Below are 18,080 nucleotides of genomic sequence, written 5' to 3' on the forward strand. Positions count from 1 at the left end.
CTGCTGCCTTTTTACAAATGGATGATTAATTCAAGCATGTGGAGCTGGGTTAAATTCCTCAGGAATGCTGCCCTCATGCCAGCCCCTGGACTTCCTCCCTGCAGGAAAGACAGTCAACACTTCTCTCCACTGGGCCATTCAGACACAAAAAAATACAGGAGCTGAGAAAGAATAGAAACTAAAGAAATCCCATAAGTCAATAAAGAATCACTCCAAATCTAAAACTAAACAACACACAGCCATAACTATAAAAGCAAGTTCTGCTCAAGCAACTGCAGGGATATTTACAACTATTAGAGCACATCAAATACATACAACTACATACTTGTTTTTTTATATCCAAAAGAAACATTTTAAACGTATGGAATGCTTTAATATTGTTTTTTCTCAAACAACTGATCTTTAACATGCACTTTAATGCAAAGCGTTCAACACAATACACGAAGCACGAGGAAAATAAATCTCAAACATGCAGTTTATTCACAACATCACAACAACTACAAAGCACACAAACATATGACCAAATCTTTCTCAACAATGACAAGCTTTTGATGGTCCGCATTACCAGTCTTCTCCTGAGAAACTCTCATTAAACCAGAGGAGACATGTTTATGAAAATCTGCTTCTCTTTGAGAAAACAAATGGGCAAACCAAACACTTAATCAAGTAGCTGACCAATCGTCATTAAAACTCCATCCATATGCTTGCTCTTAAATTACAATGTATGATGCAATATACAGTATATGTAGGGTTATACTAACAAAAACAAATGTGACTCACCAAAAGCCGCCTGCAATACCCAAAGCGTCTACTGCCATCTTCTCCAGTGAGCATGAAAGAGAAGGTCTCACTACATCAAATCACAGACAAGCCACCATTAGTCCACAAACCCACATGCAGATCAGGTGATAAGATGAAAAAGTGGTCAAAACCACTTGAGAAGTAATGCTCTTGAAACTGATAACTTGGCCCAGAGACATAACCTCTGTGTGAGATTTTATCAGGCAGACGATATTTATGCAGTTAAACCAGAGAAAAATGTAAAGAATATTTTTTTTTTAATACCTGAAACAAATGTGAGAGTGCTTTCCCGTGCAAAAATCTCTGCTACAGAGCTAGGATGTTGTTTGTGGTTGCCAGGGCCTTCCTATGCAGGTAACTGTTTTTAGTGTGTTGCTATGCAATTTCTAGGGTGTTCTGGGTATTTTTGAGAGAGTTGCTCAGATGGTTGCTTATGAGTCTCAGTCAAAAGATAAATTCATTATATTAATGACCACTTTACATGAATTTAAGAAAACAGTTTATACCAGGATTTTTTCAGTAGGCGGCGTTCTGAAAAGTCATGTAAACAAGAATGCCGATTTCCAAGAACTGGATTAAGAGAATTTAATACACCCAGGTTTCTCCAGGAAAACTAGGCTTATGTAACATATAATGTAAATGTAAAATGTCATGTAAACACATACATGATACGGCATTGTTACAGGTTTCTGAAGAGTTTGCATGTGTGAATAGACTGGATTACCACCTTGAGTTTTACGTAAGAGGGAAACCCCACTATTTCAGTGCGGTTTCGCTGCAAGCCGTGATGCAAAGTTAAGGAAACAAACACAGCAACAACTCTAGAATATCTGGAAATAAAGCAAAGCAACGTAGAATAAAAATAGTAAAATCGTCTTCAGATCCCAGGTTTGTTATTTACATGGGCGTCGCAGGGAAATTACGTTGCTGTGGAGAAAGCTGCTTACTGTCTGAGCCGCTTGCATATGGAAGTAAAGAGTATGCCCCTTACATCGTGCATGTAAACGGGAACCTTCTCAAAATACGCTTCTCACAATACGCTGCTTTCTACAGGGTTTCTGCAGGTATCATCAAATCTAATTTAATGCGTTTTAATGCCTTTTTTAATGCCATTTTTTTTATTTTTAATGCCATACATGATCCATGACTAACCACGTATATATATATACATACACACACATATACATATGTGTGTGTGTGTATATATATATATATGTGTGTGTGTGTGTATATATATATATATATATATATATATATATATATATATATATATATATATATATACACACTCACACACACACACATATATACACACACATATACATATACAAACGATACATTAAAAAGCCCATGTCCCAATTGTAACCATTCAATTTGACAATGATGCAATGATGATAATCTTGGCTATTTGATACAATCTACATAATTTAAATAAACTGTATCACACTGAACTGAATTAGAAATGGATCAGGAGACAGCTTAAAATATAAAAATGTATTTGCAGATATCCATCCATCCATCCATCGTCAACCGCTTATCCTGTGTACAGGGTCGCGGGGGGCTGGAGCCTATCCCAGCTAACATTGGGCGAAAGGCGGGGGACACCCTGTACAGGTCGCCAGTTATTTGCAGATATGTCAAATTTAATTTAACATAGTACCAATCAACTAGATATTGAATGTATAGGCATACTGAAAAATCAGGCCATGACTGGAAAAAAAGCCATTATGTTTCTGTTTTTGTAAATTGTACCGCCATCGAATACACGTGACCTCCTTCTACTATAACCACAAATTCTATCAGTCTGGACAGTGAAGGACAAACTCAACTAAAACTTAATGTATGCAGAATTAAAGTGCTATAGAAATTACACAGTTTTAACTTCGTGTAAATAAGAGAATTAATCCAAGTGCCTTAGTTAGCTCACTTTTAGTTCCAACTCTGACTCAACATTTTTATCAAGTCCTTTTATCTCCTCAGAGTATTAGATTTTGTAATCATTTGAGCCATGAGTGTGTTAGATTTGTTTTTGGCCTGCTCAGCTAGTTGATCGACATCATTCTGAAGGCTGGCGCACATCTCCATCAACACCTCCCTTTTCTTTTTCAGTTCTTCCAACTCATCTTCCAAAGCTTTTCTCTTAAGTCCACGCATGGCACCCACTCTCTTGCTCCTCTCTTCATCAAGGTAGATCCTGTATATGGTCCTGGCTGAAGCTACAGAAGCCAGTATTTCACAATTGTCCTGCATTGTTAATTGCAGAAATCAGTTTATTTTTGAAGTATTGGGCAAGTCCACATTTTAAAATGTAGCTGGTTTTGTCCTTTCCACATGTGAAAGATTTGGCTATTTGCGAATCAGGAAACATTCCCTGGAACAACTCAGAAACACCTTCATTTGATGCGTATGAGAGGTGCTGCACCTCTGCCTGCAGCGTCGCATTCGAACCAAACGCTGGTCAAAGTTGCTGCTCCGCAGGAAGCAGTGGTCACTACAGCAGCAGTTGTGGTGGTAGCAGTAGTTGCTGAAGATGTTACTTGGTCGGTCACGGCGAAGTAACGTCTAGGTTACGTATGTAACCTCCGTTCCCCGATGGAGGGAACGAGACGTTGCGTCGGAGAAGCGACACTAGGGGTCTCTCTTGAGCGCCGATATATGCCTCTGATCTATGAAAAAAGGCCAATGAGAAGTTGGTAGACGGTATTTGCATACCCCGCCCCCGGACATACGGGTATTTAAGCGGGCAAATACGGGAGTTCATTCAGGATTTTTCTGAGGAGCCGGAAATGGTCCGGCCATAACAGTGGCTCGGCTCAGCGACATGGCGGGGAAGACACAATGTCTTCTGTCGCTCTCTCCACGTTGTGTCGGAGAAGCGACACTAGGGGTCCACTTAAATCATGCCATGTACTGGGCCGTGTACGTAAACTGCTGATACAGAAGCGGGCAGGTATTCTTACGTGCAAACGCGACCAGATGTATCAGGCTGCACGTACCCTTCAGCAATGCCCCATTAAGGTCATCAGAATCCTTCTGGTTACCCTAGTGAGGGGAACAAGGTGATGCTTGCCAACCTGGGAATGGGCCAAGCCTGGCTGGGCCTCTTTTCTCTCTATGTTTCTCGCATAGAGCAATCACGGCCAGGGCCCTTACATGCATTAAGGGAAGGGGGTCCTACCCAGTTTCCTATTCTTTCAGGGGGAGAAGACCCTGCGGAGACCACACCTACCCTGCAGGGGAGGTAAAGGTGGCGAATACATCACATGGCCGCTTAGGACCTATGTGGGAAAGTTGGCGCGGTGGTAGATCCAGCCTCGTAGAGGGGGGAGTTGCTACAGCACGGCGACCAAGGCAGCTGGAACCGCCTAAGGGAGACACGGACAGCGGAGATTACACAGAGGGGGAGTTTGCGTAGGAGGCCTTTAAGCTGTGGAGCACCTATTCCAGTACAGGGTAGATTAAGTACCCGTAGTGGATTGTGTTGGCGAGTTCCTCCGCTGAACTGCGGACCCATGAGGGCTAGGGAGGAATCAACCAGGGATCCGAAAGATGGGATCTCCTGGGAAAAAAGGCGCACTATTTTACCTCGGCTGAGGGAAAGGGCGCTAGGTGCAAGCGATTCACCCGGCCAGTTCGTCAGCGTGTTACCGAGTTCTACGGGCTCGGACCTGAGAGAACACGAGACGATACCGAATCAACCCGGAGATTGTAAAATCTCGCAAAGGTATTAGGTGTTGCCCACCCTGCTGCTCTATAGATGTCTGCTAGGGAGGTGCCCCTGGCCAGTGCCCACGAGGACGCAACACTTCTGGTTGAGTGCGCTCGAACCCACGGGGGGGAACGGCTTGGGTGTGATAAGCCAATGAAATAGTGTCGGCAACCCAATGGGCGAGCCTCTGTTTGGAGACAGCGTTCCCTTTCTGCTGTCCCCCGAAGCAGACAAAGAGCTGCTCAGAACGTCCAGAGCTCTGCGTGCAGTCCAAATAGATACGCAAAGCATGTACCGGACACAGCAAGGGCTGGGTCTGCCTCCTCCTGGGGCAGCACTTCCAGGTTCACTACCTGATCTTTCTGAAGGACGTGGTAGGAACCTTGGGCACGTAGCCCGGTCACGGTCTTAGGATCACGTATGTGTCTGCTGGACCAAACTCCAGGCAAGTGTCGCTGACAGAGAACGCTTGCAAGTCCCCGACCCTCTTGATGGAGGCGAGCGCGATCAGCAAGGCCGTTTTGAGAGAGAGGGCCCTGAGTCCAGCTGAGTCTAGCGGCTCGAAGGGGGGTCTCTGTGAGAACCACTGAGAGGACCACTGAGAAATCCCAGGAGGGGAACAGGCTTGGCTGGGAGGGATTTAGCCTCCGGACGCCTCTTAGGAACCTGATAATTAAGTCGTGCTTACCCAGAGACTTGCCGTCTACTGTATCGTGGTGAGCCGCGATGGCGGCAACATGCACCTTGGGGGTGGAAGGGGACAGCCTCCCCTCCAGCCTCTCCTGTAGGAACAAAAGCACTGACCTAACTGCGCACCTGTGTGGGTCTTCAGCTCGAGAAGAACACCAATTTGCGAACAGGCGCCACTTTAGGAGTAAAGATGCCTGGTAGAAGGGGCTCTGGCTTGGTTGATTGTTTCTACGACGGTCGATGGTAGACCGGCTAGCTCTTCCATGTCCCGTCCAAGGGCCAGACGTGGAGGTTCCAGAGGTCTGGGTGCGGATGCCAGAGTGTGCCCCGTCCCTGAGAAAGAAGGTCCTTCCTCAGGGGAATTGGCCAGGAGGGGCTGTCGCGAGAAGCGTGAGATCCGAGAACCAAGTCTGAGTGGGCCAATAGGGGGCCACTAAGGTGACTTGCTCCTCGTCCTCCCTGACCTTGCACAGCACCTGTGCAAGAAGGTTCACTGGGGGGAATGCGTACTTGTGCAGCCCCATGGGCCAGCCGTGCGCCAGTGCGTCTGCCCCGAGGGGAGCCTCTGTTCGGGCGTACCAGAGCGGGCAGTGGGAGGTTTCTTGGAAGGTCTACCTGGGCCTTGCCGAACCATTCCCAAATCAGCTGAACCGACTGGGGGTGAAGCCTCCACTCTCCACTGGGCATGCGTTGTCGTGACAGCGCGTTCACTATCACATTGAGGTTGTCGGGGATGTGAGTAGCAAGCAGCGACTTGACATGTGGTGGGAGCGTACTCAGCCTTGGCGATTTATGTACGCCACCACTGCGGTGCTGTCTGACCTGACCAGGACATGTTTGTCCCGAACTAAGGGAAGAAACTTCCTCAGGGCAAAGAAAACAGTCAGCAACTCTAGGCAGTTTATGTGCCAGCACAGCGGGGCCCCTTTCCAACGGCCCGCGGCTGCGTAACCGTTGCACACGGTGCCCCAACCCGATCTGGAAGCGTCGGTCGTGACCAGGATGCGTCGGGACACCTGCTGCAAGGGTACTCGTGCACGCAGAAAGCAGAGGTCTGTCCAGGGTTTGAGTGTCTGGCGGCAGGCGGTGGTGATCATCACACGGTGCGTGCTGCGGCACCATGCTCGTCTCGGGACTCGTGTATGAAGCCAGTGCTGAAGTGGTCTCATATGCATCAACCCCAGCGGCGCGACCGCCGCGGAGGATGCCATATACCCAGGAGACTTTGGAAAAGTTTTAAAGGGACCATAGTGACTGGCTTGAAGGAAGTGAGGCATTTAAGCATCGACTGTGCACTCTCGTTGGTGAGACGTGCTGACATTGAGACTGAGTCTAACTCCATGCCGAGAAAAGTGATGCTCTGAACTGGGAGGAGCTTGCTCTTTTCCCAGCTGACCTGAAGTCCCAAACGGCTGAGGTGCCTGAGCACCTGGTCTCTGTGCATGCATAGTAACTCTCGCGAGGGGGCCAGGATGAGCCAGTCGTCGAGGTAGTTGAGTATGTGGATGCCGGCTTCTCGGAGTGGGGCAAGGGCTGCCTCTGCGACTTTCGTGAAGACGCGAGGGGCCAGAGACAGGCCGAAGGGGAGGACTTTGTATTGATACGCCTGGCCGTCGAACGCGAACGGTAGGAAGGGTCGGTGTCGAGGCAGAATCGAGACGTGAAAGTACACGTCCTTCAGGTCTACCGCTGCAAACCAATCTAGATCCCGGACGCAAGTCAGAATCTGTTTCTGCGTGAGCATTTTGAACGGGAGTTTGAGCAGAGCCCGGTTGAAAACTCGCAGGTCCAAGATCGTTCGTAAGCCGCCGCCTTTCTTGGGTACAATGAAGTAAGGGCTGTAGAAACCCTTCTTCATTTCGGTTGGAGGGACAGGCTCTATCGCATCTTTGAGTAAAAGAGTGGCGATTTCCGTGCGCAGGGAATTGGCATGTTCGCCGTGTACTGCGGAAAAACGGACGCCCGCGAAGGGGGCGGGGGCCTGGCAAACTGAATTGCGTAACCGAGTCGAATGGTCCGGTGTCAGCGTGACGGGTTGGGCAGTGAAAGCCACGCCTCTAAACTCCGTGCTAGGAGCACCAAGGGGACGAGTATTTTGGACATACCCAGCGGGGCTTCGCAGTGGGGCGGAGCAGGTAGTGTGGCGTCGGGAGGCAAGGGTAAGTCCCGAGGCTTTGGTGCTGAGAACAAACTCAAAGCACTTACCTTGCTCCGGCAGGGGGAATATTACTGAGAATGTGAGGCCAATGAAATGAATTCAACAAAAAGATTCTCCTCCCGGCCCCCCACCGGGGACTTGCAGGAGGGGGCCATAGCGTGCGGGGGGAGCGGTCTGGGACCGTTCTACACTGAGGGTAGCGTGAAAGGAACCGAGCTCGGGGGAAGCAAGCAAGCATGCCAGGGAGGCGGGAGGTTTCGAGGGGATTTACACGGCGAAATGGCCAGTCATTCTCCCCAAATCGTCTTCATCACCTGCAGCGCCTGCCCCAATCCCGTAGAAAGGAGGCGAGGCGCGGGGAGCGGCAGAAATGGCTTTCTCTCACTACAAAAGAAAGCATAGATCGCAACGCTGCTGCCGCTATGTTCTCACACTGAAAACATAACCCATTAGAGAGAATGCTCATCCCGAGCTCGGACGGAAACAAGCAACCGTGCCGGGGAGGAGGGGGGTTTCGAGGGGATTTTACCCGGCGAAACGGAGGCCGTCATTATCCCCAGATCGTCTTCATCGCCGTGGCGCCTGCCCCAATCCCGTAGGAAGGAGGTGAGGCGCGGGGGGCGGCTGAAGTGGCTTTTTCTCACTACAAAAGAAAGCGACCGCAATGCTGTCATGGCTATGTTCTCATACTGAAAACACTGACCATTCATAAAATCGCTGCCTGCGTGTGATCGCAACCCAGGTACGCGAGGCAGTTTTTATAACCGTCAGAGGTGGGGAGAAATGAACCGCATCCAGAAACTACACAGGGGCGGGAAAAACGTCTTTAAAAAGACACGTCCTGAGAAGGACGTTCAACGCCGCTGTGTTTTGCTCTTTTTAGAGGAAATTACTCTTTTAGAATAACTCTTTCGAGTTGTCTGCGCTGTCGAAGCGCCCAGGGGCAACAATGCACAGCCGTGCAAGGAAGAAGAAAGCCACTGTTATGCGCCGTCGAATCCAACAGCATGCAGAGCGTCAGAGGAATAAACAGGAACTGGTGTGTGACTCGCAGCAGACTGCATGCACGACCATTGGCTCCGAAGAAATTTTCTGAATGAACTCCCGTATTTGCCCGCTTAAATACTTGTATGTCCGGGGGCGGGGTATGCAAATACCATCTGCCAACTTCTCATTGGCCTTTTTTCATAGATCAGAGGCATATATCGGCGCTCAAGAGAGACCCCAAGTGTCGCTTCTCCGACACAACGTGGAGAGAGCGACAGAAGGATAACTAGAGATAGTTAATTGCTGTCTGCCTTTTACAGCCGATTTGTGGCCATCGGACAGCATATGAGATTTAACGGCTCCATGTTGACAACCAACCATGTAAGCAACCATGTCCTACATTCTTTGTCTTCTAGCCACTTTTGCTGGGATTTGCACTTACTCATTTCTTTGCAACTTTACTAAATTTACGTTCTCTGTTCTAACTCCTCCAGGTCCCAGCCCGCCGCTGTCCAAACATCCGGCATTACGTCAATTTTGCACCGCCGGAGGCAATTACCAAACTGGTTCCGCGTGTTTATCACAACAATGTACATATTTTGCGACAGCAAATCAAAGTTAATAATTGTGAAGGTTATATTCAAAATAAATTGGTAATATAATTTTTTCAAAACTATCTAAAAATTTTAATGCCTGTAGGAATAACATTTAATGCTTTTGAATGCTATTTGAGGTCTTAATTTTCAAAAATCCATTTAATGACTTTAATGAGATTGTATTAAATTGAGTTTTTGATTTTTGTTTTGGAGTGAATACTTCTGGAGGTTTCAAATTTAAATTGTAAAATGTAAAAACAAATTCTGTTTAGTAGCATGAATTGTGAGATGACTGTTGTACCAGCGGTCACACTACATTTCCCATTCATACGCTTCCAAACGCAGGAGACCGAAAACTCAAGCTGCAAAGAAATTTTCCATTACGCTGAATACCAAAGTTCAAGCTTGATGAACTCTCTCCTGCTAATTTAGACAAAGAGAAGATGCGTGACTAATAGACGTTCGAAACCGAATTTTATTTGTATAATATTATTTGTTACAAGCTCAGTCTGTTTTTTTTAAAGGTGCTGGTAATACAGAGACACAATGATACCTGTTGTATTCAGAAACAGGGCTCCAGTCTTTGGCATCTGGAAAGCAGAACTGTGGGATAGCTTTGAGTCTCTGCTCAGCTTCTCTCATCTGCTTGGTGAGTCTTTCCAACTGTGAGGGTTAGACAAGAAGACCTGGTAAGAAACCTTTCTAATATATTTGCACAACCTCTTTACAGTGTCCCTTTAGACTTTTATTACTATGTAAAGTATGTCCAGAATATCTCCCTTCCACATAAGAGTTCAATCCCCCACCCCTACCACCCCCCCATGTCACCAACGGCTCTGTGTTCCATTTTAGAAGTACAATGTCACAGGGCTTGACCCTCTGTTAGGCACAGGGCCAACATATTTCAGCCTCTCGTGGGGACACAATCACTAAAGCAGATCTAAGCTAATTAAAGATCTATCTCTCTGTAACTAAACATGTGATTGCTATGGCAACAGTTTCCTGCTTACGCCACTTACTGTCAATAAATCCAAACAATAAAAGCTCTAAAAGCGTCTGTATTTGCAGGCTTTCCTAATGCACATAATGGCATATTTAATGGACTGAAACAAATCTGTTCCTCAGTATCCAAATAACTGTATAGTACACTGTCTGAAAAGAAGTCACGCAATAAAAATGACATTCAGATAGCAGAAAGGATTATTAACAGTCAAACATTAAGAAAATTCTTTCTTTGACAGCATCCTTGCGGCTATTGACCCTTAGCGAGGCCAAAAGTGACAGGGTTTCTGCTGTAAAGCTTTAGACATCAGATGTTGTGCAGCATCTTAAATGTAACTCAAAAACAGTATCTACCCTAATTTACAGATAATAGTCACCTTGGGGAACTGGTAGGTGACTTCTGGTGAGTAAGAGTTTTTGGTGGGTTTTTTCTTCAGTGAGACCACCACAAAGTACTCAAACAGCTCCCTTTCCTGCCACTCGATCAACTGCAGCTCCAGTGTCCTGTAACTGGGTGCACTTCGCAGCATGGATTGCAGCTTCTGTAGCCTCTGAGTGTGGGCTGCAAAAAAAAAATTATTATAGTATCGTCAACATACATTTGTTCAACAACACTTCAATAAAATGCAAACACTAGTCAGGGAAAGGAAAATTCTGTCATCATTTACTCACCCTCATTTTGTTGACCCATATGTTTTTCCAGTGTTACACAAAAGGAGATGTTCGACAGAATGTTTCCCTCAGTTACCATTCAATTTAATTGCATCTTTTTTCCATACTATGAAAGTGAGTAGTGACTGAGGCTAACATTCTGCCTTACATCTTGTGGGGATGTGGGCGTAGCCGAGCAACGTCTGTGGAAAGCGAGTGAGAAATCACCTCTAACAGCTGTTTTGTGTTGCAGTGAGAGCTGAAGGGGGATAAAAGGGCAGTTCAAACTGCCAGAGGGGAGAGAGCGAGATGCACGCAGCAGTTTTAATGTTGTGTGCATTCAGTTGCCCTATATTGAAAAGCAAACAGTGTGTGAGGATACTGAAAAGTATTAAAAATAAAGATTTACTTTGGAATATTTGCCCGGCTCCCGCTTCCTCCTTCACAACAGAGCAAGAGACTTGTCTATATTTGTCTTGTCATCTATATTTGTGTTATGCTGAAGAAAGTCATACTGGTTTGTAACATCATGAGGATGAATAAATGATGACCAAATTTTAATTTTGGAGTAAACTATCCCTGTAACAAAGGTCTATCACCAAAGTATTCATATGAGAACTTTCCTCCCTTGTTGATTGTAAGTTATGGTGCAGTGTGTTTGTATGTTGTGTGTATATTGTCATTCTAAATCATATGTATCATAAGATATTTATATAAAACATGTTTGGTTTTAGCATCAATTAACATCTGCAGTCTGGTAATAAGATTAATTTTTGATGTAACAGAAACTGTGTGAAGCTCATTCTCACCAAATGCACACGCCTGACATTTACTTGTGAGAAATCACAAGGTCATGTGGGCTTGTTTCCTCAAAGAAGAAGAGTCTTTAAGCAGCACTATGAAAAACACTCCACTCAAACACACTGACTGTTACCCAGCCATATGTGCTGATCCCTCACCTTTGAACCTGTCATCAGAGTCACTTTCGCTCTCGCTGTTGTCATCTATAAACAAAGAAAAGGTTTGTTTGATATCAAAGGGTCAATTGACAAAAATGTTTGAATGAACATTGACACCTGGGGAACATTCTAAGGGGCTTACAAGCTTAAAACCTTTACCTCTTAGAGATGCTGTTTCGATATTTAAAAGAGAAAGCTTCTTTAATCTCTTCTTGCCTCTTTTTGTACAGTAGATTGAGTTTATTCTTTGCACCACCTGATAGGAAATAGGGGTAAAAATGCATTACAACAAATAATTTTTAATTATTTGCAATTTGCCCCATAAACTCACCCTGAATTTTTTATTAACCCTTTGACACCAAACATCTGAAATAATAGTAAAGATTTATTTTGTAAATAAAACTGTTTATTGAACCAAATAGACAACAGACAAAAAATGAAACATCAGGTTTTAAAGGTCATTATCCTCCTGAGATATTTCTCTTAGATTATACATCCCACAGTAGTAAATCTAGGTGTATTTTAATAGAATACCCTGGGCTTTTTAGAGATACCAAATGTTTGGGAGTTTGACAACGTCCTCTCCTTGGTCTACATCAGAGATTCCAAAAGTTAGCCCACGATGATCTTTGATTTGGCCAGTCTTGAAGTATATGACAAGAGTGAAAAAAATAAATGCTATTGATTTAGCAGACATTGCATTAATTTAGCAGATTGCAGAGTAATGATTTTGTTGTTGTTATTGTTGTTGTTTTTTGTATAATGAAATTATAAAGGAGGGGAACCAGGGCAACTTTAATATTTTAATATAAAATAGTTCGCAGAGCCTGAAATTTGGCACGGAATTGCGGCGATACTCAGCACAAATTCCACGTTCATAACATGGGTAATTTCTGCACACTTTTATTGACTTTACAGTGCAATTGCAAATTAGTCTCTATATTAGTAAACCAATAGATACAGATGAACAAAGCAAATCAATAAACTTGTAAACTTGTATCAAAATGTAAATGCAGAAGCTCTGTCTCTTTCTCTCTCATGCAGCTGTCAGCAGTGTCAGAAGTGTGAGCACGTGCAGTTAGAAAGTGTTTTGTTACATAGATACTGAACTAAAGATGTTACAGATGTATAAACCTTTCTAAACCTGTTGATTTGACATGTAAATGGTGTTATACCGCATCTCCGTAAGCAAGCAAGCGATAAGACAATATCTTTCCTGTTTATACTCAACAAAGCTGTTAACATTGCAAGTGCGTGCGCCTTTGAAATCTTGGCGCTCCCTCATTTTTCATAATTTGTAATGTATCAGCTGCGTGATGAAGACAGACACTTAAACACCTGTTACATCTCTCATCTCCAGTTCCATCCAGAGTCGGAAATTAACAGGGCTCTCGGGGGGGCCCCGCAATCTGATATAGTTCCAAATTAATATATCCATCGTGATCTTCATTTGAATTTTAGCTGAACATTTGTTTTGTGCTGTCCGTTGTGCAGATGGTGCAGAGTCAGAGCTCGCACCATAAACGGGCACAGACTGGCACTCACGCTCAGCATCAGTTCGGTATCATGCTCATGTGCTAAAATGATCATATGCTACAATGTAGTTAATAATAATATTAACAAAAATAATATCTGGATGTGTTAAACAGCCTTGAGGTTAAATAAAACGTTATTAATGATACAATAATAATTTTACAGAACATTAACCACATCATATCTCTGACTAATGTTCATTGTTTTATTAAATTGGCTTGAAGGAGTTGCTAAGTTTTTTTTATAAGCTCCTCATTCTATGAGGAGAAATGCTGTCATCTACTCTGTGTTTTGTGAGCAATTCATTTAATAGCCAAAATATTTGGAAATATGTGAATGAGAATTTTTCTTTTATTTGTAACAATGGACATTATGCAATCCTCGCTGAAACGCCTTTCTGATGTGAGAGGTCAACGGAGAATGACCAGACTGGTCCTAGCAGACAGAAAGACTACCGTAAATCAGATAGCACCTCTGTACAATTGTAATGAGCAGGATAGCATCAGAATGCACAACACGTCGAGCCTTTGAGGCGGATGGGTTACAACAGCAGAAGACCACGTTGGGCACTTTATTAGGACCATAGTGATAAGTGAATTTATGTTTTTATATACAGGTATATATACAGTATATATACAGTACTGTGCAAAAGTTTTAGGCACTTGAGAAAAATAATGCATAGTGAGGATGTCTACAAAAATAATGACATAAATAGTTTTCATTTATCAGTTAATGCCATACAAAGTCCAGTAAACATAAAAAAGCTAAATCAATATTCAGTGCGACCATCTTTGCCTTTAAAACAGCACCAATTATCCTAGGTGCACCTGCACACAGTGTTTCTTGGTTGTTGGCAGATAGGATTCGCCACAGTTCTTCAATCTATTTAGGCGGTCTCAATTACTTCTGTTTCTTTATGTAATCTCAGACAGACACGATGTTCATTGGGGGGGTATTGTGGGGGCCAGGACAACTGTTGTAGGGCTCCCTGCTCTTCTATTATAATCTTTTCTAATTGCAAAAGTAATGTTTGGGAGTCTAATAATTATAATTCTTATTGACACACAAAAGCTGAAGCTATAAATAACCATCTTAAGACAAATGCTTTTGTGAAACACCTTATTTGCCTAAGGCCTTTGCACAGTACTGTATATATATATATATATATATATATATATATATATATATATATATATATATATATATATATATATATAAAAGTTAAATTGTAAACCTTTTTTTTGTTTGCAGGAGTTTATAGTAAAATGCCATTATATAGCTTATAATGTAAAACAATGAGATCTTTATAATGACAGTGCAGGCAGCATTTATAAAACTACATCGAATTATCAGTTCCCAATTAAATATATCTTATCAAATTCTGTATTTTCAAAGCTCTGTGTTCTTTACTTTAGTGGCAATGCAAGGGCGCATTAATGCACAAGTTTGCGGGAGGAGTGAATCCTAATGTATCGTATACAATCAACATGACATGAACTATCAACACAATTTTATAAAATAATGTTTGAAGCGGAGACTGCAGGGGTGGGCTCCAGCACTACCCACAACCCTACATAGGACAAGCAGCAATAGAATTTGGATGGATGGATAACGTTTGAAATAGTATGTAAGAACACTTTGCTTCAATTCAGTAAATACTCATTTTGTATCAGCAACAATGCAATTGTTATTGTTACTTTATCAAAATTAGCATAGATTTCACAGCAAAAAGACAAGTGAATCACAATACGAAGGTGGCCAATCTGAAAATGATATTACAAGCTCTTTAACTTCCAGAAGAGAATGAAAACTTTCACCAATAGAAAGTACACATGTAGAATATTGCATACAATTAGTTTTTTAGAAAAGTATTGATCATGTTGAGGCTTTAGAAAATCATGTATGAAATATACTACCTTGGGCTTTATAGAGTTAAGTTTCACACATAAAATTTAAAGGGGCTGCTGTGTCCAAATGGGAAAATGATGGATCAGTGAACATAGTATATAATGGACCCCTACAACCCATTGAGACCACTCTATAGCAACTTGTAAAATGTGTGGGAAAAACTTCCAGTCCTTCAGGGCAGTCTTTGAGACTGTATTCCACTCTAAGCTATGTATTCCAAGTTTTTTTTTTTTTTTTTACTCAACAGAAACTGAGCATTATAGTTGTGGGCATTTAAATTGAGTTTTCCTTATAAAAATATCCAGGAGCCTAAAAAAAGAAACGTGAATGGAAACTGGTGTGCTATACCTAGTTATAAAGAGCTAACTATTAACTCTTAATGTCTGCAAAACTCTATACAAATGATATGAGAATGCTGTCTATTTATTTTTTATTTGTTAATAAAGTATTGTTTTAACATTAATCCATTTCTTCAGTGGTTACTACACTTAGTGTAACTCTTATTCTGTGCCTATAGATCTGAAAATGTGTTACATAGAGGACATATTTCAATTTAAATAAATCTTTTAGAATCTATTGCATCATGTTAGAAATAAATGAAAACTAATTACAAAATACAAAAGTATTTATTAAAGCACAATATTCAACTAGCATCTGGTCAATAGACTCCTCTAAATTCTACCCTCATTGAGTTTGTTGTTGCTGCATACCTTAGGGACTCGTTTCAGCCTGTGGGAGGCCAAGGTATCAGTGGCGGAGGTCAGGCTATCATCTAATAGGCCACAAGAGGAGGAAGGCATGCCCAGCTGGGGTAGCAGCAGCATGTCATCATGGCTGTGCCTCTTAGAGAGGCGGAATGGGCGCTGGCTCTTCCTGTTAGCAGGACCTGGCAGCTTCAGAGACTGACTGCTCGGTTTAGATGGCAGCTTGTGAGAGAAAAGTTGATAAGAGATTAAACTTTTTGCACAAGTAAAAAAAAAAAAGGGTAGACACTTAACATACAGTAGATTCAATATTTGTACACTTCAAAAGTTGTGTCTGCGTAGAAACAAACAGTTCAATGTGTTGCAAAGTATTTAGCAAACAAGCGTTAACTGAATTCATACTTCACAACTTCAGTAGGCAATTGTCTGCTTGCAATATATCTAAAGATTCCACTGCATTATGGTACATATATCCATCAATATGAAGCATTCAATATAAGTAATATCGAAAAGCAGATGCTATGATTATTATCTTGCAGAGCAAAAGAAACTACCTGGGGAGGTGTAATGGACTTCCTGTCCTGGGAGGTCCATATCCTGTTAAGTGAGTCCCGAGACCCTTTGGGTAACAGCTGGGAATTTCTGGCCAGACATCTCCTCAATGGATCTACATCTTCATATGGATTCTCTTTCTCTGTTTGCAAAGAGGCAGGGGAGAGAAAGCAAGACTCAGACTAAAACCAAACACCAGCTGCCTCGGAGCAGACTTAAAAGGTAACATGTCTTCTTAAGGAGTGAGTGGGAGAGAGAGACAGATATGGAAAGTTTGGGCAAAGGCAATGGGTAGGCATGGAAGAAGATAATAAAAAGGAGCAAGAGGCACCCAATGGAGCAAGCTATTGAGTGCTGGGAGTGGATTATTCATTGAGGTTTACTGCTGTCCAGCTTGAACATAAGTGCAAAGTCTGTGCAAAGTTAGACATAAGCTGTTGGACAGCACTTTGTCTCCAGAAATAAGGGCCAGTGACGAGTCAAGATAAGAAAATGCAGACAGTCCAGAAAATTAGTCAAGACTCTGTATAAGACTGAGTATAGCATTACAAACTGTTGAAGACTATGCCTCTACCTAAAAAGCATGCTGAGGCAGTAAGAATCACATAAAAAATTATTTTTTTATGTGATTATGTGATAGATTAAGTGTATGATTTTGCTGTATTTAACCGTCTTTAGAGGCAGGAAACACCAATTAATTTGGGTGTATCTAATTTGTGTTTTTTTATGCTAACATGCATTCTCATCTACAGTGGTGGATCACTTGTTTATTAAACATCTGAGGATATAAATAGAGTTATGGCTTTTCCTTGTAAGGATCTTGAAGCAATTACCAGATGATTGATGGGCTGCAAGTGTGAAAACATGTCTGTGAGTCAGGGAGGATGGTATGAGAGAGCCTGAATAGTGGCTGCCATTAACAGATCAAGTTAGTGTTCAAGGAATCTAAAAATGTTTATTCTTTGGCTAATAATTGTGTATCATTAATATTATAAAACCTGAAATATTGACGAATAAAGGCTGTATCAATAGTTCAATGGATCTGAGCACAGATTAAAAAAGTATATACAATGTTGGAATAGAAAAACAAATATAACAGAACGAGGAATTTGAATAACTCACTAATTTGCGTGTTTCGATTTCATTGAGTTGAGCTCGTACCTTTCGCTTAAATAAATATTTTTACAGTAATCTGTGTTAAAATGTGATTCCATGATAAATAAATTCGACATGAACAAATGTCATTCTAGCAAGCTAAAATATTTTACAAAATCTGATACTATTATTTATTTTTAAAAACAATGTAATAGGTTAAAGATATCAAAGTCAGGCCACAATCTGTGTGAAATTAAGCAATGTGACAACATCACATAAACACCTGTGTTGCACATAAAACATCTGGTTACTGGCACAATTTTTTGTCAGGTGAATGTTAGTAAATTAATTCTTCCATTTTACTAATTCTTGGCTGTGGAGACACTGTAATGTAACTAATGGTCTGAAAGCTGCCAGGGTCAATAATATAGTAATAGCCATTGTATAAATCCAATACCCATACAAAAACATAACCATACTTCTCTGTAGTTTTCTACCATTGCCTTATGGTTTGTTTCCATACAACACATTGGCATATCACATCTCTCAGTCTTGTTTCCCTCCACTAGATACACAACAGGTGTCTTACAACAGAATGCAATAAGACCTGTTGATCTTCTGCTGAAATTTGTACATGATAAAATTACCTCCTGTGCAACCGTTTTGTTATTTGCTGTGCAAATTAAAACATGACAGCATTGTCAAAAAATTTTGAGCATAATAATCATACCCTAA

General features: G+C 42.3%; 1 protein-coding gene across 5 annotated transcripts in view; it reads right to left on the reverse strand.

The window, feature by feature from the left end:
* dennd2b (DENN domain containing 2B) overlaps positions 1–18,080 on the reverse strand; it is a 98,794-nt gene that overhangs the window by 21,050 nt on the left and 59,664 nt on the right. For all 5 annotated transcript variants that reach the window (XM_052145464.1, XM_052145447.1, XM_052145455.1 and 2 more), the window contains 7 exons: positions 16,253–16,392; positions 15,705–15,920; positions 11,713–11,809; positions 11,554–11,598; positions 10,321–10,505; positions 9,495–9,604; positions 781–850 (listed from right to left, as the gene is read on the reverse strand). In XM_052145464.1, the coding sequence (XP_052001424.1) occupies positions 781–850; positions 9,495–9,604; positions 10,321–10,505; positions 11,554–11,598; positions 11,713–11,809; positions 15,705–15,920; positions 16,253–16,392 (863 nt within the window). The remainder of the gene's footprint in view (positions 1–780; positions 851–9,494; positions 9,605–10,320; positions 10,506–11,553; positions 11,599–11,712; positions 11,810–15,704; positions 15,921–16,252; positions 16,393–18,080) is intronic.

The sequence above is a fragment of the Xyrauchen texanus genome, chromosome 2 (assembly GCF_025860055.1).
Source record: "Xyrauchen texanus isolate HMW12.3.18 chromosome 2, RBS_HiC_50CHRs, whole genome shotgun sequence".
Classification (NCBI taxonomy): Eukaryota; Metazoa; Chordata; class Actinopteri; order Cypriniformes; family Catostomidae; genus Xyrauchen; species Xyrauchen texanus.